This window comes from Pavona decussata, unplaced genomic scaffold (genome assembly GCF_977016875.1).
Source record: "Pavona decussata unplaced genomic scaffold, jaPavDecu1.1 SCAFFOLD_58, whole genome shotgun sequence".
NCBI classification, from domain to species: domain Eukaryota; kingdom Metazoa; phylum Cnidaria; class Anthozoa; order Scleractinia; family Agariciidae; genus Pavona; species Pavona decussata.
Window position 1 is genome coordinate 931989 of NW_028145480.1, and position 24321 is coordinate 956309.

At 38.3% G+C, this 24321-nt stretch overlaps 1 protein-coding gene across 2 annotated transcripts in view; it reads left to right on the forward strand.

Annotated features, from left to right (window-relative positions):
* Nucleotides 1-21639, forward strand: part of LOC146479515 (glutamate receptor 3-like) — a 28358-nt gene extending 6719 nt beyond the window's left edge. The window contains exons 1-16 of one of the 2 annotated variants that reach the window (XM_085110348.1): nucleotides 5063-5319; nucleotides 6979-7125; nucleotides 8539-8781; nucleotides 9333-9529; nucleotides 9994-10047; nucleotides 10956-11090; nucleotides 11607-11795; nucleotides 12697-12807; nucleotides 13610-13783; nucleotides 14100-14282; nucleotides 15989-16174; nucleotides 16726-16990; nucleotides 17510-17877; nucleotides 19096-19320; nucleotides 19922-20094; nucleotides 20394-21639. In XM_085110348.1, the coding sequence (XP_084966474.1) occupies nucleotides 5226-5319; nucleotides 6979-7125; nucleotides 8539-8781; nucleotides 9333-9529; nucleotides 9994-10047; nucleotides 10956-11090; nucleotides 11607-11795; nucleotides 12697-12807; nucleotides 13610-13783; nucleotides 14100-14282; nucleotides 15989-16174; nucleotides 16726-16990; nucleotides 17510-17877; nucleotides 19096-19320; nucleotides 19922-20092 (2742 nt within the window). In that variant the 5' untranslated portion in view covers nucleotides 5063-5225 and the 3' untranslated portion in view covers nucleotides 20093-20094; nucleotides 20394-21639. Of the gene's footprint in view, nucleotides 1-5062; nucleotides 5320-6978; nucleotides 7126-8538; nucleotides 8782-9332; nucleotides 9530-9993; nucleotides 10048-10955; nucleotides 11091-11606; nucleotides 11796-12696; nucleotides 12808-13609; nucleotides 13784-14099; nucleotides 14283-15988; nucleotides 16175-16725; nucleotides 16991-17509; nucleotides 17878-19095; nucleotides 19321-19921 lie in introns of those variants that run through there. The other variant, XM_085110347.1, reaches the window with a different exon arrangement.
* The last annotated feature ends 2682 nt before the right edge of the window (nucleotides 21640-24321 follow it).

Sequence of the window (24321 nt, forward strand, 5' to 3'; positions counted from 1 at the left end):
AGTGAAATGGTTTTAAAGATTTCATTTTTGTTAATGTTTTATTTTATTTTGTCCTCTAATAACTTAAGTTGAATCAGGCAAATCCAGGATCAGTAGTAAATGCGAATTCTATCTTAGTAAAATTAGATGTCAATGTTTCAGTCTGATAATGGTCATTTTCGTAAGTTATCATATGGAGTGTGGTAACTTTAACCGTTGGTGTAACTCGTGTGCACACGGGAAAACAGCTACCTAAATTTATACTAATCAGGTTTCGAATAACTTGAACTTGAACCGATAACAGTCGAGTTGGGGAATGAGTTGAGCACTATGTATTCGCGTTAAGATTGAGTTGAGTTTGAGTTATAGTTTCTGACTTTTTTCTACTAAGAAATGGTAAACGGAAATTAAAGATCGCTTTTGTTGGGAAGTAAGAATGAGATTTCACATTTTATGGCTTTAATATGGGCAAAACGTTACCATTTATTATTTATTTCATCCTTTATTTATTATAATATTAACACAAAATCGAAAGTAGCGAAGCTAATGGAGTCGGGTGGGAGCACTTACAGTCTTGGATACTGACCAAATGAAAAATTAAGACCACCCATCCCCCACATTTCAAATATGGGAAAATGGCGCGTTCTTCTTGGAGCGTGAATTGATCATTGATTTTGTGGGGAGGGGGGGGGGGGGGGGGGTGGACGTTTATGTCTTTCTTTGATCTGTCCAAGACTGTAGTCACTGCTCGTCTACTTAGGCTCCTCGTGACTTTGGCTAATGGATGTCGGCTGATCTCTACCTAATCGGTAAAATCTAAAGTGCGATAAGACAATTTACATTGCATCAACCTTACATTTCCAACTTATACGTTTCAGTCCACAATAACAAAGTTCCCCACCCCTCCTCCGTGCCTTTCGAAATAATGTCACATTCTGTTGAAATATATCAAGTCAAGTAGAAAAGTTAAGAAAATGAAAAAGAAAAAAAAAGTTTTTTTCTCCTATCGTTCCCCCCCCCCCCCCCCTACAATAGAGCTGCCTTAATTGCTTTTTTAAATCGCGTGCATGTAAAAATATAAGTAAAATGAAGAAACAAACAAACCAACAGATCAAGGGAGAAGGGAGTGTGAAAGTAGCAGGTATGGACGTCGGAAGCTGGATAAATAGTATAGGGCTTTTATGTTTTCTTTGTCACGAACTGTCAAACTTCAGAGTCTGTCTGTCTGGAACCTTTACAGCCAGTCATTAATTTGTTTATTCAAGGCGTGTAATGGAGGTATAAGAGTCTGTTGTTCTGTCGACGAAGTAATAAGCGGTTCTGAGAATAAACTTCAAGTTCTTCGATTAAATCCGGAAGCGCGAAAGCTGTCAGAGTGTGGGTTTACTGCGCCTTGCTACCCAGGATTATTTCACAGTTGTGGTCATAAACTCAAGTTGAACTGCACAGTGATTTACATAAGGATCGTTGTTTTATTTTAACAAAATAAAAAGCATGAGTAGGCTAGCATCGCTTTCAGCTGTTGCATGGAAAGTTATTATTATACATAATTTTATACAGTCACACAACGTATAAATTTAGGTAGTTGTTTTTCCCTGTACACGAGTTACACCAAGTTAAAGTTGCCACACTCCATATGATAACTTAAGAAAATGACCATAATCAGATTGAAACATACTGCATAAGATACTGCATAAAATATTCAGCCACAAAAGTTATATTATTTGATCTGTTGCCGAAAGTTCCTGAAGCTTATGCAAATTACTTCGAGCGCGTCGAAATGTTTTGCTCTTCCCCTAATGACTAAAAACCCTAATTTGCTACTCCTAGGTCCAAAAAACCGTCAAAACCGGTCCGACCCAATTTTAGGTCAACTCAAATCGTAACTAACGTCACTCGGTAAATAGCTGATCCCGAACAGGACGAGTCATTTTCTTTCATAGCCGGTTACTTTAGTTTTCGTTTCTCAAGGGACTTACCCGGACACTTCCACTTGCCAGTTAAACTTATCTATGTACCCTCCAAAGCAAGACATTAGAACTTTTGAGTAGCTTTAGTATTTGGGGTAACCATAATATTAGAATTAACTATTAAACCTATTGCCCTATTCTTACTGGCAGACCTTATATTATGCCTTTCTGTAGTATGCCTCAGACTTTGCAAATTAAGAAACTAAGCAACATTTCGAAGTTGATTCTCTGGTGCTTGCTTTTTCCCCCATCACTCAGGACAGGCTCCATGGCTTCTGTCAATGTCATTATTCACCTCTTGTAAGGCAAAACTGGTTCACTTGTTATCACGAATAATTAGGATACAGATACGACGCCAATTGATCTGCTTATAATCCAACCTCAATAATTATATTTGGCGAATCCGCCGCAATTAAGGTGGACTTAAAATCGACTAAAGTCCTGAGAAAACAGCACCAGCAACCAAGCAGATTTAAACAAAATATTTAAATGTTGTCTCCTGTATTTCCAAATCGCTTTCTCTACTTTTTAAGACATATTTGTTTAAGCTAATTAAATACCGTTTGGTCTGTTTAGGTGCTTTAAACTGAAAATTATTCTGCGAAAACGGTTTCAGGGAGCAGAATCGTAATCCCTGAATTTTACTAGCTTTTCCCCCATTTAAACGACAAATTTTCCACTCCGAAAACAATAGGGATTAGTTTTCCAGTAATACGAAATTCTGAGCTGACATTTTACAGAACTTGGAGAATGTTAGACTTGCTTCAGAACTACTTCCGGTGGTATAGCTGGGGAAAGAGAAAGAATTTGTCATGTGACTGCTCGATCTATCTCGGCCACTCATTTCAGTGTTGGAATTTTCAAATGCTATTTTCTTCTTTTTTCGCTGTAAAAGTAGCAAATCGCCTGGGATGGAAACATTTGTTGTAATACTTGTGCTGAAGCATTTTAATTTCACCCACCGGTAACGTGTGCTGTTTTATAAAGTTCAAATGTGCGGAGGGGCCTATCTGTCTGATAAATTTACCCGAAATAAAGTCAGTATGCTTAATATCCCTTCATACCTCCACTAGCGTACCTTTTCTCTCCGTTGCAGAACTCTTTACCGGACACCCTTTAAGCCTCAATAACAACCAATAGTGTGCGGCACGCGTAGCGGGTTTTCGAGTGGGGGGCTCAATCGAGCGCGATAGCCCGAGGAAACTGGGGCGTGTTTTTGAAATGAAAGTCTTCTGAAATGGCTGAAAATGCATCTTAATTATCAAGAATGGTATAAATTATATATATTATACCGACTTTAAAACACGTTTTAATTTGTTTTTTAATTTTCTGCTTCAGAAAAGAAGTCTGTAATTTTCGACCTCGGCTCTGCTCGACTTATCCTTGTTCGTGTTACTGTAAATCATGTGTGCCTCTTTGTTCGTAATCACAGCAAGATTGAATGATCCAGGATTACCACAGCTGTACATAATTTTCCGTTTCAAATATTTTTGGCGATATTTCAGTAGTTTTGACAAAAGAACTGCTTTCTGCTAGGAGTTTTTTAAAGCACGTTCCATGAGGGCATTTCGTCTACATGTCAAATCACGTCGAAAAAACTGATGCAATGACGAATGAAAATATAAACATAAGTTTCAATTCCAATTTTTCAGAATGATACTCTTACTAGCAATCAACTACCTCAAGCAGTCGGATTTAGAGGAGAAAACCCTTTTACCAAAAACAAAATATATGCGAATTGAAACGCGCCAATCAAAACGTTGCACAGTTTCCTGAACGATCGGAGCGCACTAGGTAAATTTCTACTTGCCTTGGTAGTTTATGAAAAAGAAACTATAATTTTTAACCACGTGAAGTTAATTTGCAATCAATTTACGGCCATAAAATGTGTCATTTTATTAATTGACTTCTTCTATTTTATTAAGATTAAGTAAAAAAAAAATGAAACTATATTTTTAAAGTATCCGAAAAAAAAAGGGGGGAGGGGGGTAGAATTAAAGCCCCCTAGCCTCTCCCCCTTGCGTGGGCCCGTCTTCTTGCAATAACACTTCATCAATCAAACAGATCGCGAGAATAAATGAGATGATCACCAAATATAAAATGTCTTGATGGCTTTAAAAGAAGCCCACCCACCTTGAACCATGAGAACCCTAGGAGAACACTGAAGAGAATGTTTTTGTTAATACCGAGGCTTTAAAGAGTCGGAGACTGTAACAATATCGATCGTTTCGAGAGAGACTATAAGACGTATCTTTTGAACAGCGTTTAATTTTGGCTTGCTATGAATTTCACATCTTAAACAGATTAGTATTTACATGATAGTTTTTGCACAGACATTTCATTGTATTATATTATATTTTATATTGCTTATATTACATTGCACTTCATTCTATGAATGTTTTAAATAATGTATTGTAGCTTGACGTTAAATGCCCACGCGGGGTACTCAATAAAGTAGTGCCAAACAACTAGCTTGGTCAGCAGGATATGATAACCATGTTAAACGTGATACGGCAAAACCACATTATGTGACTCTTCCGTAGTAGAAATGGAGCAGGGAATAAGGTTGACTAGTATTGTTTTGTGGAAAAATAAAACTGACTAAACTGTTCAGCACTGAATTTAGAACAAGGAACTGTTCAGCACCCAATTGAGAATAAGGAACCATTCAGTGAAGTTTTAAGGAAAAATCAATGCAAATTCTCTTATAACAAACCATAGTAGCAAGTCAGTGCAAATGAAGGACTTGGTGCTGTGGCCTCTGATAACATCAGTCTTAAAATGGTTTGCTGACAGAAAACTGAACTTGTGCTGATTTATTTCTTTTACCGCAATGAAAAAAGAGAAAATTTGTAGAAAAATCCACACAGGACATTAATGCCTCTTATATATATATACTCTCAGTCTGTGCGTTTAATTTAAATGTTTGGTCACTTTGCTTATTTTCTTAAGTGCTGTTTGTAATATCCATAAACACCGGCCTGACTTTGCCTGCCATATTCACAATGAGGTACGCTCGGTCATTTGTGACTCAATTATTCATTTGTGCTGTGTGTAGTACGTCCAAACAATAGTCAATTATTGATATGACGATGAAAATTTCATTGACTGAACAAAACACCTTCGCAATGTTGTTGGAAGATATTTTTCGAAAGCTTGAAAATCTCCGCTCACTTTAGTGTTTGTTCTGTCACATGAGAAGATTAGAAACAGCGACGTTGATTGGATCCTAATTTAATCGATTTTCTTTTTGTTTCACGACTAGTTCTAACCAGAATGGGCTCTCTGTTACGAGTTGCTTTCTTTCTTCTCCCGATGTTTTGCTCAAGTTTCAATTCAGGAAGGCCGAAGATCCAAGATATCAAGATTGGTATGTTTCCAGAGACCATGTTGTTATGTTTAGTTTAAAAGGACATGTTTTTGACAGTCAGTGACTTGAAGAGAAAACTCAAACTTTGCAGAAAAAGAAAACATAAGTCGTTCATCAGATGCCAGGATTCGTTTTGGAATTATTGATTTTGTTTGTAAGAAACAATGCAGCAATTTTTCGTTCTCTTATTGCTTTTAATTGTTTCTAAGTTATTGGAGAGGGTAATTCAATTAATATCAAATCAGTGCTAATAGATAAACCGTTTTCTATATGTCCACTATTCAAGTGTTTTTGCAAGTTCCGCGAAGTTTATATCTTTATTCATTTTATTACGTATTGTACAAACACGTTTCATTTTTTTTCAGTGTATCACTTGAAGTTGTACTAAGAAAATAAACTCGAAATACATTGGCCAGCTCTTTTTCTTGATTGGTCATGATCGATTGATTTTCTCAGGCATGACGTTTGAGAAACCAAAAAAATCTAACTAATAATCAAAACGAATAGCCTGAGGTAATATGTTAGCACCGAATTTCAAGGGAAAATGCGTCCCGGGTATTTCTAAAACATAACAAAAGGCTAATGGAATGTTATTTCATATATGTTAAGGATAACAAATAAAGGATGACATATACTTATACTGTAGGCGTTAGTCGGGTGAAGTGAAAATTGAGTCAAGTTTTTCTTATGTGGTTTACAAATTCGATGAATAATTTGTGTGATGACGATATGTTTGGCCACCTACTGGAGAATCTTTTTACCATTTTCTTCTTACCTTTTAGTGCTGCTTGATGGCTTTCACTTGGATAGTCGCACTTCATATTTCGTCCACGTGACAAACTATGTTGCGACCATGCGCATCTTTTAGAGCATAATTAACAGAAACATTAAAAGGACTGCTCAGTAACGGCCATCCTTAAGACTTAAAAATTAGAACCACCATGGACGTTGTTAATTATAATTATTCGCAGTAGCTTTCAGTATTAATATAACTTTCATGATAATGATGAGACTTCTTGATAAAGCATAGCCGCTAATACCACTGGAAAGTACTACATCACAGCCTCAGTAAGTTTCAGTTGCCGTCGATGAAGTTCGTGACAATTAAGATAAGGCTATGAACATAAAGTCATCATCGCACCACCTCCGCTTCCAGTATTGACTCTAGAATCGTAAGGTTGTAAAACAAATTCGAGGAAAATGTTGTCAGATATTCTTTTTATCAATTTCAATGAACCGAAAACTTCTTTTCTTGTGTATGAAAACACAAAATCACCAAAGTGCTAATGTTACCATGAGTTCCCCATTCTTGTTAGCCGTGATCCTTCCTATGACAATGGGATATTTCACCATAGCAGAATAGCGTCTGTGGAACGGACGGATGAATGACACAAGGGTTGGGGGGGGGGGGGATTTCTTTTTCAAAATATCTCAATATATTTGAAGTGGTGGCAAATATTTTAATTTTTGCAAGCCCTCGTAAGTAGTTTTTGCTTATTGTAACAAATTATAATCATTGAGGATACCTTACCAAATGCCATGGGAATAAGGAAAACTAAAGGAGGAAGGAGCCCTATTTTTGTCTTGTTGAGTGGCTCTTATTACAGTAGTTCAGGGCAAAGTTTTACCTTGACTGACTTCCCCTATAACAATCTACAGGAGTGCTGTACAGCAAGGAAACTGAAAGCCTTCTTCGCCTACTAGAGTACGTTATCATTTACCGTCTTCCCAGGGAGACACATCTGCCAGGCTACAAGTTCACTTTGACTCATGTCATGGTTGATGGCAAAGATCTTCTTTCTGAAGGTAGGTGAGGAATGTTCAGTTATTTTCGGTGAACATCATGTCAGCAAGGAGAAATAACTTAAAATTATATGAACGGCAAGGTTTTGGAAAAAATGGGGAAATATCACATAGAGGACACTTGCTAGCTGGAGTCCTTGCAGTTGGGGATCTGCATGTTGGAAAGAGGCAGTCTTTCCTCTGAAAAATCCTTAGTTTTTCAAGTGTTTCGATCGCCACAAAATCTCACTTTTAATGTCGCTTACCTTAAAACGACGGACCTCTAGACATTCCGAGACATACAACTTTATAATTTACAAAGTTAATTTAAATGTGCTCACATTAATTTGTCATACGTATTTGAACCTGTCTGCTCTGTTCATTTGTAAACGCCCCACATTGAAACCAGCTTTCAGTTGTTTGTGGTCGGTGTTTTAAAATAAAATTTTATGTCATGTTTTTTCTTGTTATTCAAACAATATGCTATTGTTAAGAAACGATACTTAGGATACATCTTAACGTCGTGAATCTGGCCCCCCGGTTTCCCAAAGTCCGTTAACTTCTACCTCTGAGCATCATACTTCATCAACCTTATAGGAAGTACCAAAAGCTCTCGGAAGCAGGAGACAAGAAGACCAAAATAAAGGAGTCAGACCAAAATTAAAATTGCTTATTATAGGATGAAATAACGAACGGATACTTAGAATACATCTTAACGTTGGAATCTGGATCCCTGGTTTCCCAAAGTCCGTTAACTTCTACCTCTTAGCCTCACACAGCCTCACACCTCGTCAACCTTATAGGAACTACCAAAAGGTCTCGGAAGCAGGAGACAAGAAGACCAAAATAAAGGAATCAGATCAAAATTAGAATTGCTTATTATAGGATGAAATAACGAACGGATACTTCGGATACATCTTAACGTCGTGAATCTGGCCCCCTAGTTGCTCAAAGCCCGTTAATGTCTACCTTTAAGCCTCACACCTCATCAGCCTTATAGGAACTACGAAAAGGTCTCGGAGGCAGGAGATAAGAAAATGATTCTAATAAAGAGCACAACGCTTTTGAGTTTAAAATGAGACATGCTTCGGCTTGAACATAAGCCATCTTCAGTTAAGTTTCAAAGCTAAACGAATCGCTATGTAAAGGAAATCCAAATTAGAATTCCTTTTTATAGGATGAAATAACAAAAGGAAGTATAAACTGTGAAGAAACTAAACAAAGAGTTTTAAATTAACATGTTTAACCTGTTGACTTAAAGAAGGTTTCAACCAATGAATATGAAAAGCATTCGTTGATCTTGAGCTGGAATTTAGTGGTAGCACAAGCTAGAATACTAAAACAATCGACCGAACACAAATTGCAGCAATTTTCAGATTCCTGTAAGTGCTAAGAACTATTTTCCCTGGTTTCACTTGGACGTTCGTTTTCTTGTAGAAGTGTTATCCACCTTTTCGCAAGTGGTAGCCATCATAGACCTGGCGTGTGAGGACAAAAAGGCCTTAGATCTCAGTACTCTGCTTGGCAAACCTATAATGAAGGTGGATCCCATTGAAGATACCACCTCAGACATTTTCGCTGCATCCATCAGACCAACGTACCATGTTGTCAATCAAGCTTTGTTTGATGTCATGGATTCCTCGGCCTTTTCGTTCTCTAGAGTAGCGGTAGTTTATGACGGTGAGTTCCTTTTCGTGACTACAAATTCTGTGGTACAATGTGAAGTCTTTGTTGCTAAGACACCAACTTGTCCTCTTTCTACAACTAAGAAGTGCTGTCAACTCCCGCCTTTTTATAGCTCAAGACGAAGGCGGATAACTAAACACAGAGTAACTGCTGCTGTTACAGACTCTCTCCTGATTCCGGGCAGAGGCCTTGGACAGAGTCTTACTACCTAGTCCCGGACAGAGGTCTTGGTCATTACTCGCCTTTAGTATTTTAGGAAACTGGAAAAGAATCATCAGTTGTCCTTCACGCCTATAATACTAGTGAAGTATCGTATATAATATTTTAGAAACTTTGGTTTATGCTTGTGGTGTAGTAGTATAGGTTTCTTCTTAAATTCAAAGCTTTTTATTTTTAAATGTGAGCCAACGCAATTTGTTATTAATACTGTGATTAAAATACTGCCGCCATGAATGGATGTAGCTCAAGATGTAAGTTTATACTGTTCAGGAAATCTAAGCTGTTATAAACTATAACCTTTTCTTTGTATTTTCATTTCTTTTTAGCTTCTAGAGTCAGAGAAGCGTCCCATTTCTATGCCAAAGCCCGTCGATGGCCGCGGTTTGATATTCAAATGATACCGGAACTCATCTTAAACGACAGAGAACAGTTGAGGGTATCTCTGAGATGGCTACTCAAATCACATATTAAAGACATAATCTTGTTTTGTGATGAGAGGGACTTGGCAGCCATTATGAATGAGGTACAGCACTTAAATCATTATTCATGTAACCAAGAGGAGCCTAACGAAATTGAGGAGAATATATGTTTGTAGATATTGTGCATATATACTCATTGGGTCTGGTCATCCACTTGTTTCGTATATACTAAAAAGTTATTCACCTCAGTGTGGGCGAAGAATGCTAGATATCTACTTCGCCGAATACATGTTTATAGATTTTTACTCATTGGATCTGGTCATTCACTTGTTTTGTATATACTAAAAAATATTGACCTCAGCGTGGGTTAAGAGTGCTAGATATCTACCTCGCCGCTTGGTAGCTTCGTAAATAACCTCCACTATCCACCTTCATTTCGGTAAATAATTGTTCCGTAAAGTTCCTCCAAGTTATTTCACAAGCAGCAGTATACCAAATCGTTTCTACGATTAACCTTGAGGTACGTCTGGATTTAATTTAATAAATAATGCTTATCTTACTCTCGTAGGCACTGTTTGTTGGCATGAATGACAACGACTACCGATGGATAACCCGTGACTTGGTAATCGTATATAATAGTCCACATGAAACACAAAGCGTTTTTCTTTAGGTTCTTTATAGATATTATTATATAAATACAAATTTAGAGGCCGTTTTGTCTGGAGAGATAATTAAAAGAGTAGTGAATAGGGCAAGGCGTTTTAACAACCAAAGTATGACACCTAGTCTGAGTTTGGAACCGAAGATACATTCATTTGACCAGAGACTAAACAAGTAATCTCTTTGCTATGTCGCTAAAATTGGTGCACATTTGCATCTTCGTTACGAAAACCTCAGTGTTGCTAAATGTATTGGAGTGTCCACAAGATTGATGAGCGCCCCATTCAAGGAGAGTTGCAGAACAGGAAGGGCTAGTAATGCTAAATGCTGCTTTAAAATACATCCGTGTGGGCCACACGTCGGCTCGAGAGTAGGTACCCAACTACTTTAGTAGTGTAGAACAGTGCTTTGTTACACAAAATAATGCCTTCTTGCAATGCGCGCACAACTGAAGATGTTTTCAACGAATGTTAATGAACCCAAACGGAAAAACTTAATTAAGAAAGCTCTCCCAGCACATTTCTCTTCTCCTTTAAGGAACAGGCTTCTCCAACCCTTTGGGACGTTAAAGAACCCAGACACTAATCGCAAAGAGTAGGGCATGGAGTTCCCGGTGTGCTGGTCTGGTCTTTGTGCTGTTTCATGATTTCATGGGTTGGGTGGGTAGGATGAGTTCGCTAATGGACATATGCTGATGTAAACCGCCTTTGAATATATATATGAATAGAAAATGCGGTATATAAATGCATTACCATTACATTACCATTACCATTACCCTTGCTCAACCTTTTTGAAGCAGTATCTTTCTCTTAGCATAGATGGCTCAATGTTTTGAATGTGACAGCACTTCGTCGCCTTCTTTTTTAACAGGAGGTTGCAGGCCCTCATCAAACATACCCCTCGATTCTTGGTATGGTGGGACTCGGACTTCATCTCTCTAATAGTCAGATAGCAAGGATGCTAAAAGTACAGGCCATGAAAGAAGGTGGAGTCGAATACTCACTGGTTGGTAGCCAATTTCTTTCTTTCTCTTTTTCTTGCTAAATGAGCTTCTGCGATTGACACAAACCCACAATAGATCACACACCCACAATAGCGAGGCCATGATTCATAGAATACCCACTGGCATGTACACAAAACGGACAACCCTATCGTTGCTTACCGATAATGATAATAATATAATAATCAAATTTAATGGCAATAGCACGGGGGGTGTTTGCGCAATCTCCTTAGCCAGAGGCTCATGATAAAGTGCTAGACAATAATCCAGATCGAGTTGAAATTGCAAATGTTGGTTTCTGAGGAGATGGGGAAAACGGAGTACTCAGAGAAAACCTCTCGGAGCAAGGACAAGAACAAAAAACAAACTGAACTCAACCACATATGACGCCGAGTCCGGGAATCCAACCCGGACCACATTGGTGGGAGGCGAGTGCTCTCACCACTGCGCCATCCCTGCTCCCCTGCTCCCACCAACGTAGCACGAAAGTTGCATATCGTTTTACTAAGTTCTGTCTATAGAGTATGTACGCCGCAGTCCATGATGCAGCACTCGCTGTAGGAAAAGGAGTACAAAACCTTGTAATGAACAGCGACAAAGGGATACAGATGACAGCTGAACATATCGGTCATACGACCTGTCCTTTACACAGCGCAGCAACTCAGAACAAGGAGGGGCTGGGTTGGAAGCTACTGCAGCAGATCAGAAAGGTAAGCTTCCCTACTGATTGCCTTACGTTTCTGTTAACACATTTATCGAGAACCAAATGCTTCATCGACGTAATATACATATAGCACGAGGTTGGTGTGAGACTTAAATTAAAAACTGTTTAAATAAGATTTAATGACTGAAAATCTCGACTGTGAACCCGTTACAGTTAATTTCTGGGAGAAGAATTTGTGTGACAGGATAGTACACAGATAGTGTAAAAATCCGCTCTTACTGGAGCGATTGAAATGTCAGCTTTGCAATCTGTCAATTTACATTTTTCATTTTCCCACCGACGTACAGGGGTGTAGCACCAAAGTTGCGTATGAAATTCACCCCTTCATTCGTGAAGAAAATATCGGGCTCGAACGCGTTTCGAACCCAACACACTGTGATACGGTGCAACACTCTTGACAACTGAGCTTGTCTAAAATGACACAAAATGATTTAATCTGTAGTTCTTATATTTGGTCATTTCATGTATTAATTTTCTAACGGTCAGCGAGCACGCTTGCTCTGTACTGCGTTAACATTACATCATTGTTTCACACGTAAACCTTTGTAGCTTATTATTGGTACAAACATTTCTGGTTGTTCTTTTGTGATTAGTCGGTTAGTGACTAAAATTTCTGCCAGTCTTTCTAATGTAAGTAGCCTCGTGGCCTGGTGTTTTTTTTTTTTTTTTTTTTTTCATATATCCCTCCCCCACCACCTGTCACTGCCTAAATTCGTTACTTAGAAACAAGAACGTAGCTCTGGTTCTTTTGTTGGAGTCCTTTCTATTGTCGGCTTTTCGAAACCAGAGAGTTGGAAATGCCTTACCTCAGCTGACTGGCAGAAGAAACCTTGATATTTCGCCAGTAAGCTTTATTCATGTTTGATTTGAATTTCTTTCATTTTGAGGTGAAATTTCAAGGTTTGACGGGAGAAGTACAATTCAATCTGGTCACCGGTGAGCGGAGAGTACATAATGGTCTGGATATCCTAAACGTTGTTGAACACAACGTCAAGAAGGTTTGCAAGCGTAGATTCGTACATAAAAACCGCCATTTTCTTTATCGTCACATGACGCTTCCGACAATCGAAATCAACTGAAAGGGTTTCAAAAAATCATGGTGTCGACTTGGGGCGCCCTACACCGTTTTTTACATGGTTGGTTGAAAGGACAAAAGAACGAACAACAGAACAATATAATGTTCCTAGCCCTAAAAAAAACAATGCAGCTGCAGGTTATAAGGGTCCAGTGAAAATAGAGCTTTTGAAAGGTGCAGGTCTAATGGTCAACTTTCGTTGGAGATCATTCATATTTTTCTTTTTAGTCCCGTGTACTTGGCAAACTACAAACAATGGAACCGATCCCTAGAGGTTCAAATGACAGTGGCTTGTCGGCCATGTTGCTCTACCATAAAATAAGAAGCTATTGTTTTCTTTACTGTACACCGACATGACGGCGACGACGTCACCTGTATACTTTTACAGGTGTCATTTCGGTTGTCAGTGGCATGACGCCTAAACGAGGCAACGGGGAAATTCTGTATAACAATTACCCTTACCCCTCGTTTGCTTGATTTTCTTAAACAAACGAATGTTAGACCGCAGGTTCAACCATTTTCTTATTAGTTCACCAATATTTACAGTTTCCATTTTTCTTCGGCTGATTCTTTGTCATCAAACATCTCACTCTTTTATGGCTAAATTCTACATGATAGAATGGAGTATTCTGCAAACCCTAACCGTAACTTGTTTGCTTGTACTTGGCATGCTGTGATTAAATGGTAATGGGATCTAAGAGAGCTAGTTTAATATTGTCTTTCAGATCGGTTCTTGGCAACCTGAAACAGGGATAGGACAACACCGCGTCTCCTTATTGGACAATGAGAAACCCCTGTGGGTGGGAGACTTTGCTGAATTCGTGAAGTGCCACAATCCCGGTTACACAGGCCCACGTGAGAAAGAGCCCATACCAGTATTGAGCGTCACAACTGTTTTGGTGAGAATAGTATACGAAATTTAAAACAAGATACCAGCTAGCTTTTAAAAGTTCGAAAAATTTGAATCCCAAAATGTAACCCAAGCTTATCAGTTACTGGGCTTGAGGGTTAAAAGAAAAAAAAAAAGAAAAAGAAAAAACCTGTTTCTGTAGTTCTCTGGTTTCATTTTCCTTAGCCTTGACTACGAACGTTTAGGGTCGGTCGGTCGGGGTAACTTCAATACTCATAACAACTAGAATACCACCTTTTTATTTGAATAATCATGAATCCTTACAGTATTGCAAAAGTAATCAGGATCAGTTATTTTATTTCTAGGAACCACCTTTTGTTCAACAAGTGAATATATCTGTACCACTACCGCCTGGCGAGATTCCTAAAGAGCTTCTTCAAGGTTTCTGTATCGATTTGATTGAAGAATTATCAAAACACGCAAAGTTTCAGTATAAGATTTATCTGCATCACAGTTATGGAGGGATGGTTGAAGAGTTGAAGAAACAGGTAGGAAGGTCTTTTGCTCAAATTTTTAACTGACAGTGGTTTTTAACTCGGTGTTGTCATGGTAACTCTGAGGTTTGCTCCCGGCTGCCCTGGTAGCGCAGTAGGTAAAGAAGCAACAATTGGTCTAATCTAAAAGTCATGGGTTCGATTCCCAACGAGATTTGACAAACATTAGGGACCTTAAGGTTGAGGGTTTTCTCTTAAACCGCAAACGTCGGCCAGCAGTATGCTGTCCGGAGTTCGTCGTATGCACATAACCTTAAAACTCCTGTATGTAAAACTAGCACTTTTCAGACCTCTTACTTTAATCGTATTGTTAAGCTCTGGTACTATATCTGTAAATTATCACCCCCTACCAGTTTTTCAACTACTGCTTCCTTCCGCAACTTTGTTACTGAGCACATGTTTCACCTTTTGCAAAATCACTTTGACTTATTCTATCCCTGTACTTGGTCAATCGTACGATCCTGCTCCTGCCATCCCTAGTTTTTTCAGCGTCTTTTGGTTGTTCGTGTTTTAATTATTATTTGTATCATGGGAGGTGCCTCGCATGGGTCCTCGCGTCCCGTTCGCACCTGCCCTTTTGACCTTATCACTTTAAATCACTTTGCACATATTTTTCATTTCTTTCTGGCTGTTTAATTTATTGTATTTAACATGTGTGATGGTCAATAAAGCTGTTAAAAAAAAAAAATAATAATAATAATCCGGGCTTAAGATTGAAGGTTAGTTTTAACATATGCATCGTGGAATACTCGCAGGAAAACCAGATGGCGGCTGCACGGAGGATAGTATTGATACGCGCACTAATGTGGTTGGTAATTCTTGTAATTTCGCAACTGAATCAAACAAGCCTCTCATTCATCGACATAACTCTTTAAGGAAAGTAAATTTGATATTTAAACGTGACTTTGTTGTTTTAAAACTTGTGAAAAACGCTGCCGTAATTCACGTACCTCTTGACGTTGAAACCTGGACCTCAAACGTCAGGATAGGAGTCACGTGAATTTTACAGGTTTGCAGGAAAAGAGGAAAAACCTAAATTCTTTTAAAAGGTCCCTATTTCCTTTGCCACGTACGTGTGGTTTCCCATTTCCTTTCTAATCCATGGAAATTCATGGGGTTACCTCAGCCCTTTATCTTTCCCCTCAGAGTTAATTCTCTGATTCACCATCAGTTGTGCCATTTTTGCTGCGGGGCACAACATTCATAGGTGACACAACCTCTTTAAGAACCCTTTAGCAGTCGCTTTCCGAAGGTCCAGTCAGAATGTTTCTGAGAAAAGAAATTTATTATCATGTTCATGTGGAGACTGTGGGGTTGTCGTACTGGGCCTAGTTGTTCAAAGCCCCATTAAGTTCATAGGCCATTTACGAGTTGCTGTGAACCTCATTATGAAAGCGAGGCTAAGTGCAAAGCTTTTCTTGTGAAAATTAGTTTTGTTACGCATATGAATGAAAACTAATTTTTATAATAACAACTTTTCACTTAGCCTCACCTTAATAATGATTTTCAAAGCAACTCGGAAATTAACAATTAAGTTCAGGCCTTATGGGGACCAGAAGTGTGACTTGGCCTTCCTACCATCCTAGCTATCTACTCACCAACTTACCTATCTACCTACGTGTGTATCTACCCACTTGCCTGCTTATCTACCACAGACTAAGGACATTCTTTAACAAGCTGTTATGTTGGTCTTTTTGTAGAAGAAAGACATTGCACTTGCACCCATCACCATAACTGGTGACCGTGAGTTGATCATCGACTTTAGCAAGCCATTCATGGACTTCAGCATGAGTCTAATCATGCACAAACCAGGAGAACCCAAAATCAACATATTTGCCTTCCTTTTACCTTTCACCAGTGGAGTGTGGCTTTCTATTCTCGGAGTGGTAGATATAAATTCCTATTTACTTTACACAGTGCAGTTGAATTGACTCCCCCATTATCGTATAATATACAATTGACTCACCCACTATCGTATAATATTCTTAAGGCAGGAAATCATAGCATTAGTTTGCATATTAAGATGCCTCGTTGTTAGACTTGTCTGTGAATGAAATACTATTGTGAGATCATTGATATGTAATCTATCTAGCAATATTTATTTTTAGTTTACTTTGCAATGCTGTTTTTTGTCTTTTACACAAAGAAATTTTGCGATTTTTTAAATTTATTTTTCAAGTTAGGTGCTGTTGTGAGTGATTAATCCGCTACTACGCAGCGGTGATTTTGGGGCGTGACACAACGCTTTTCTCCAGGGTTATTGAACGATGACTTAAATAGGGCCTGTATAGGAGACTGGAAGGAAGAGAGAGGGCGGGGTGAAAGCAGGAGGGTTGGACGCTCTGTGGTGCTTGTGCACGACGTTTCAGCACACACGACTATTAATGCACCGTGGTACATGAGCTACTCTCTTCAGCGTGTTTCCATGTCTCCGTAGGTTCTGGGTATGACGTTAATTATGTATGCGGTGGATCATTTGAGTCCCTTTGGCTATCATGCTCGAGCTCGTGAATCAGATGACGAACCAGGAAACGAGTTTAACCTGTTTAACAGCTTGTGGTTTGCCACAGCTTCCGTTCTACAGCAAGGTCCTGACAACACGCCATTGGCTCCTTCCGGTCGCCTATTGGCCTCTGCGTTCTGGTTCTTCATTTTGATACTAATATCAACCTACACGGCAAACCTCGCTGCCTTCTTTACAAGTAAGTTATATGGGTGTAAAGGCAAGGCAAACATTTTCCAGTTATGAATGGACAATTTAGATTCAACTTTCCTCGTTTTGTTGTTTGTCCATTTTAGATTTCCCATTTTAGTTGCACCAAGCTCAAGAAGAATTTTGCCAATTTTCTCACGCTACACTTGCCACGTTCATGATTTGGTAGATCGTAAAACTACATGTCATGACTAAGCTAGCTAGCCGGCTTGTAAATCCAGTCATTTACAGTCAGTCAGTCAGTCGGCCAGTGCATATGTAGTTCTTTTTTAAAAGTTCATGATGGTAATGTTGATAACGATGATGATTTTCTAAATCAGAAGCGGGATCAAGTGTCACCATATACCGCCAGCTTAACCTATAAATTATTTGCAGGTTTATAATAGTAGCTGAAGAGAATTTTAAAAAGACTACTCTGATTTTCTGACCTATTTGAAGAGTGAAATTGGCTTTTCATTTTTCGTTGCTGTTTACTCTTTCTCTGCCTACTTCTCTCTTTTTTTTCCAGTTAAACAGACTGTAGAAACTATTAACTCCCTGAGGGAGTTAGAAAATCAAACCGAAATTAAATATGGAGTTCTCGACAATGGCTCTGTGTACACGTTTTTTAAGAACTCAGAAGATCCTCTTTACAGAAGAATGTTCTCGCACATGCGTCAACACAAAACAGCTGTTCAAAGTACCGCAGAGGGAGTCGAAAAAGCAAGGAAAGAGAAGTATGCTTACATTACGGAGCAACCCTACCTGGAATACTACAATCAACAAAAGCCTTGCAATACCAGGATGTTGAATAACCTTCTGCAAGCCAAGGGGTATGGTATCGGGCTGCAAAAGAATTCTCCATACACTAATGACATCTCTGTTGCAATCTTGAAAGTGAGTGATAAGCGCTGCTTAAAACGTTCTGACTTGTTCATTCAGTTGCGATTTTAAGGACGGTGCCTGCTTTTGTTACTGCGCATACGTTCTGCGCATCTCGAGATACTCGGGTTTCCTATATGGGTGGTGCCTACTAATACAGGAATATTTTTGCGTGGTTTAAAACTAAGCGGAGAAAGCAGAACTTAGCAAGTGTTCTTGGTATTTAAAAAGAGAACTGGGGGTGAATATGCATTTTTCAGAGATGATAAAGCTTCAACTTGATAAAAAAAAACGCCATATATTGCTTTATATTTTAGCACTTTTTAGAACTATTGTTTCTTGATTATCTCTAAAAAAATGCGTGGTTACCCCTAATTTTCTTTTTGGATTCCAATAGCCCTTGCTAAGATCTGCTCTTCCTGCATAGTAATAAAATGCGCAAAATACCTTTGTATTAGTAGGCACTGTCCTTAAGATGACTCGATTTGGCTTACGGTTTTGGTATCTGATGATTCCAGTGCTTTGTCTAGCGTTGCGTTGAATTTAAAGTGGCTTATATCTCTACCGTAAGACGGCAGCTCTAGAGATAACGAAACCCTAAACCGATGAAATAGTGCAAAAATTGTTACAATGGCTCCAAATTTTTAACGGTTTGTATTGTACCTCAATTTACCTTTCAGCTAAAAATGGATTGCTCTGGTTTCTGAGTCTTCCCGCATTTGATTTGCAAAAATATAAATTTTGCTTATTCGGGAATGGTTTATCATCTTTCAGCCGTAGAAAAGTAGCCCCTTAAAAATTATATTGACAATGTGCAGTTTTCCCTTATAGCAGACTATTCAAAAGAAAGCCATATAATAATTCCTTTATTGACCAAGCTGGTTTGGTCAAGATGGGTGGATATTGACCTCTTTCTTTTTTTTTGCGTTTCCATGGAACTCGAATTCATCTCGGCCCTCGAAAACACATAAAAAAAGAACTTAACCAATATCCAGCCTTGACCGAACAAGCTTGGTCAATAACCCATGTCTGTTATCGTATTTGATGACCAGTTCCCAGTTGGCTTTACCGAGCTCAATTGGTAGAGCACTGCACTGATATCACAGAGGTCACGCGTTCAAATCCCGTTCAAGTCTGATTTTTTTTTTTCAGGCTTTCTTTTCGCAGCTGCTTAAGTTGCGTTTTTAACTGCGATAATCATTCAGTTGTTTGTTCTTTATGGTATTTGAACAGTTGCGCGAAAGCCGCTTCATCGAAAGAACTCGCCGGAAGTGGTGGGACGAACGCAGTCAGTGTCCAAAACCCTCACAATCAAAAACTGGCAACACAAAGAGCCTGGGAGTCAATAACATGGCTGGCGTATTCTTGGTTCTTCTTGGTGGCGTAGTTATCTCCTCAATTCTGGTGGTTATTGAAATGCGATGCAAGAAGCTCGTTGTGTACTTTACCAGTGGTCAGGTAAAATATGTTTACTGCATGGCATGATCATTTTGCGTTAGTTTTATCAACGGGAAAAAATTAATCTTTACAGGAAATTAATTTTTCGATCTTCGAGAGGTCGAGTATAAAATGAGGAAATTAAAGAATCACAACTATTGAAAACGATAATTAGGACACATGATTCATGTCTTCAGTCACATGAAAAATCGGCGTAGTTCAAGCTGAAAAAGAGAGCGGAAAGCCGATTAACGCTAACCCCTTGTCGTTAAAAATGTATTGGATAATTTGAAGCTAATGGCAGAGAAAATTCTAAGTCAAAACTGAACAACAATAATCTTTTCGAAAAATCTTTATTGATTAGCAATTAGTAATTAAATTAAGTTAACCCAGGATTAGCTTAATCTGGCTTTGAAGAACTGGGACCTGGTTGTTTTACAGAGAAAGTTACCAAAACATATAATCCACGCGCTTGTTCATTCAACTGCCCATTGCTTTGTAACGTTCTCATTGCAGCTATAGTTGCTAAAGGTTTTCTATTTGCAGAGCGACAAGCAATTTTTTTTTTGTTACGATTTGCTAAAATTTTGATCAGCACGCACTGAATTGATTACCTTTGTAGACCACTCTGGAGCGACGCGTGAACTGTGAGTCAGGAGATGAAAGGGAGCAGCCCATTAGCAATCCAGTGAGAGTAGCTGTGGTATTGTCACAAGGAAACAGAGTACTAAGACCAGATGTAGAAACGAAGTCCAAACAATCTGGTTGGAATAATTGGCTTAGCAAGAATTAATGGTATTTAGAATTTTCTTTTATGTTCTCAGCTGTAAAAGCCCGGATAATCTTCAGGTTGCTTGTTCCCCATCCCTAGCTTCAAAACTTGATTTTGAAAACACTGTCTGGTAGAATGATTGCTCGTAGAAAATGCTGAATTTAGTAAACGTTTTTGGACAAATGTCAAGAAATTAACGACAAATAAGTAGACGGAAAGGTTTCTTCCTAAAAGACTATTGTCTATCACTAGCTACAAACCTTAAGCCTTTAAAATATTCAGAACGCAAGCGTGCGTGTGTTTTTAAGACTTTCCTTCTCAGAGCTGAGCTCACCAAGAACATGACCATGTCACGTGATTGGAGAGGTTATGGCTGGGAGGCGAGCTGTGAATTCTATTTGTAGTTCATATTCACGGAATTAAAAGAAAGACTTGAAATTCTGAGCTCCGGCAACACAGTTGCTTATCGTAGCGTTTCTTAATTAACAACTATCAAAAATGATATTAATTACTGTACATGCCCCATATTTTTGTCCCTCGGTGTTTTTTTTTTGTTCTTCTTTGCCCTTTTTCTGGAAGGCATTACTTCGACGTGAGCCCTGTCTATAGTTAGGCTCAGTTTTTATGAACAGCTGATGCCCGATGAAATTAACGTGAAGCTAACCAATCAGCGATATCAAATATTTCGGCTTGTGTATTTCCTTTCAGTGAAGTATAAATTTCAGCGAAACTAGTTTTCAGCTTTTTACTCAGCCCCTCCCCCTGTAATACTGAATCCTGTCCTCGAACAAAGGCAGTTAAAAAGCTGTCCTTTCTTCAGCATATTTAATTTTCTCTATGCTTCCACGTATAGGGAGAACTCAAAACCTCACATCGCGTTAATTTCTTCATTTGGATCTTCAGTTACCTTCTCGTTTAAGTTAAATTAATTTACTAATTCTGCCCCTCTAAGGGCAGAATTAAATAAAAATTAAAATACCCGTGAATTTTTAAATACCTCAATAAACACAAGCTTTTACTTCCTATATTGAGGAAGTTAGCTTTGTGCATTGCAATTGTTTCCTATTTTTTTAACAGCTTTATTGACCATTACACATGTTAAATACAGCAAATTGAACAGTCACAAAGAAATGAAATATATGTGCAAAGTGATTTAAAGCGATAAGGTCAAAAGGGCAGGTGCGAACGGGACGCGAGGACCCATGCAAGGCACCTCTCATGATACAAATAATAATTAAAACACGATCAACCAAAAGACGCCAAATTTAAAAGACGCTAAAAAACTAGGGATGGCAGGGGCAGGATCGTACAATTGACCAGGTGCAGGGATAGAATATGTCAAAGTGATTCTGCAAAAGGTGAAACATGTGCTCAGTAACAAAGTTGCGGAAGAAAGCAGTAGTTGAAAAACTGGTAGGGGTGAGAATTTACAGATATAGTTCCAGAGCTTAACAATACGATTAAAGTAAGAGGCCTGAAAAGTGCTAGTTTTACATACAGGTGAATCGCTGCTTCTACTAGCTACTGCCAGTTCGTCATGCTCGCCTGGCTGCTACTTCAGTAAACTTTAAGAATAAAAAGCCCGCGATCATCCTCTTAAAGGAACTCATATGCAATGCCTCTGAAAAAAGTGTGTGCAGCGTATAACCCTTGTTAAGCTAAGATCTGCTTTTCTCGCAGTCATAAACCGCGCAAAAAATACTTAATAATAATAATAATAATAATAATAATAATAATAATAATAATAATAATAATAATAATAATAATAATAATAATAATAATAGTAATAATAATAATAACTTATATTGCGCATATATCAATAAAACATTTTCATCTGCGCATTACAATGTTTAAGAATTCATCATTCTAAATATCACTCATAAACCTAAAATACGTCTCTGGTACAAATACTAGTTATTAAAATAAACCTAAAAACAGTAAAACTGTTATGATATTTTTTAATTAATAATGCTTTAGAAATACACAGGCAAGTAAAAAATAGCGATATAATGTTCCGACGTTTCGGCGACGTCATGACGCCATGATATTTTTTGATCAATAGATCAACGAACTCACCAAAGAAGTTCATAAAACAAATGCACTAAAAATCAAGGGGGGAGCAGATTCACGAAGTATTCCTAAGTAAGATATATCTAAAGTATATTGTTTGGAAACAAAAGCCTACTGTTGGAATAACAACACATTCTGATTGTTCAAAAGCAAACACTTAGGGTACATCTTAACTTAGGAGGGCTTCGTGAAACTGGCCCCTCGCTCTTAGAGTAGTTTTCAATTGAGTGTCGAAAGTAATTTTTGGTTTTGCCTTGTTTACTCTGTAATCAGCATCAGCAGGGATTTGCTGAAGCAAAGGCATAAAAAAAAAACAGGAAAGATTTATTGCTGCTCGACGTTTTGGGGTCATCGTGACTCCATTATCAAGGGACTAGTTAAATAGCATGCAAATAAGGAAAGGTACAAGATTAGCATAAATTACAATAAACGGCCTAAACAAACCACTACATTTCGCGATGATGTGAAATTGTTTGGGCTGTTTACTGTAATTTATGCTTATCTTGTACCTTTCCAGTTGTTTGCATGCTATTTAGCTAGTCTCTTGATAATGGAGTCACGATGACCCCGAAACGTCGAGCAGCAATAAATCTTTCCTGGCTTTTTATATACTCTGTGATTGGTTTGCTAAAATTGCGCCCGTTTCTCAATCAATGAAAGGTAAAACCAAAACCAATGTAACTTGCTCGCAGGCGATTGGCACTGGTTACATGTGTTTGTTTCGAATCCTGATCAGTTTGTTACACTGTTTGACTCTGTTATGATCGTTTAGAGAGGTTACTTTGGTTTTGGTTTTAAGACACTCGATTGAAAGCTTCGCTATACAGTCAACTCTTACCTTGTGGACACCTCGCTATTATGGACAACCCGATTATATGGACAGCAGCTAAATCTTCGTCAAAAATAAATTAGAGACGTTTGACCGAAATAAATTTCCGTTATCACGGACTCTCGGACACTAACTCCCGATCCTGAGGGTGTCCGCAATAAAGGGCGTTGACTGTTATTCATCAACTGACTAAATAAAATAAATAATATTGACCTTTGAGATGTGGAGCCATCTGAGGCGTAAAATAATCGCTCTAAAACGATGTATGAGAGGTTGTTTAGACTAATGATGTCTATAAAATATCTCCTTGTGGTTATTATTCTAATTAAAAGCGAAGATATCTGAGTAAAAAGGACAGATATTTAAACGTGTCTAGAATTTATTTTTCTTGTTAGTTCGACCTGTCTGGTGATAGTTGTTTAACTTACACTGTTTCGATTGTTTCCTTTTGAATCAACACGAAAAACTCCAGTCTCTCTTCCATACAAAGGCCAAGTAGCTAAGCACACAACTGTAAAATGGGTTGTTATCTGCATTCACTTCCCTTTGATTTTGAATTACGGGAACGTTTTAGCCATTATAAGCCTTAATTTGACAAGTTAGTTAAGCAAGCCCACAGAAATTACGAAAAACTAAATAATAAAAGGCTAACGATTATAAAGCTAGCGTGGAGAAGGAACTTGATCTTTTACAAGAACCATGGAATTCATCACAGGTTAACGATCCTGTTATCTTTCTCATCTTTTTTTTCGTTCAGCCCCCGAGGATCGAGGAAGGTTTGTATTGCAAACCGAAATATCGGGCAAAAATTTCGCCACCCCCGCCGTAAGGATCAGTATGCCGTCTATATTTTGCATTTGAAATGATTTGCTGAACCAGGTCTACAAGAGATCCGGCACCGCTCAACAGTATGTTACTGTGGTCTTGGGGATTTTAATTGTATAAGTCCAATAAGCCCAGCAAGCCCGCAGAAAGAAAAACATCTTTTTGTCTTTCTTTGTCATTTCCCGACTCGAGTAATATTTTTTAAGTTCAGCCGAACCTCATCAAACGGCTTCCCTGGGGCAGAGTTTCCTGGCTGGGGTACAGAAGTGGCCATTAGGGGAGTCACTAGCAGTCATTAAATTCTTAATGAAGAATGTATGCAGAAGCAGCAACTAACGCCACACGCCTTAAATCTCTTTAATTAAACAGTCCAAAGAGCCCATCGGTAACCATAAACACAACACAGAAACGAGCTAATTATTTTTATTGCAAATATCTCAAGCATTTTTATTTTATCTTTTACTACGGTCCCATACAAACTCTTACATTTACCAAAGTGCGATAATAAATGCGAAGCATGGAACAA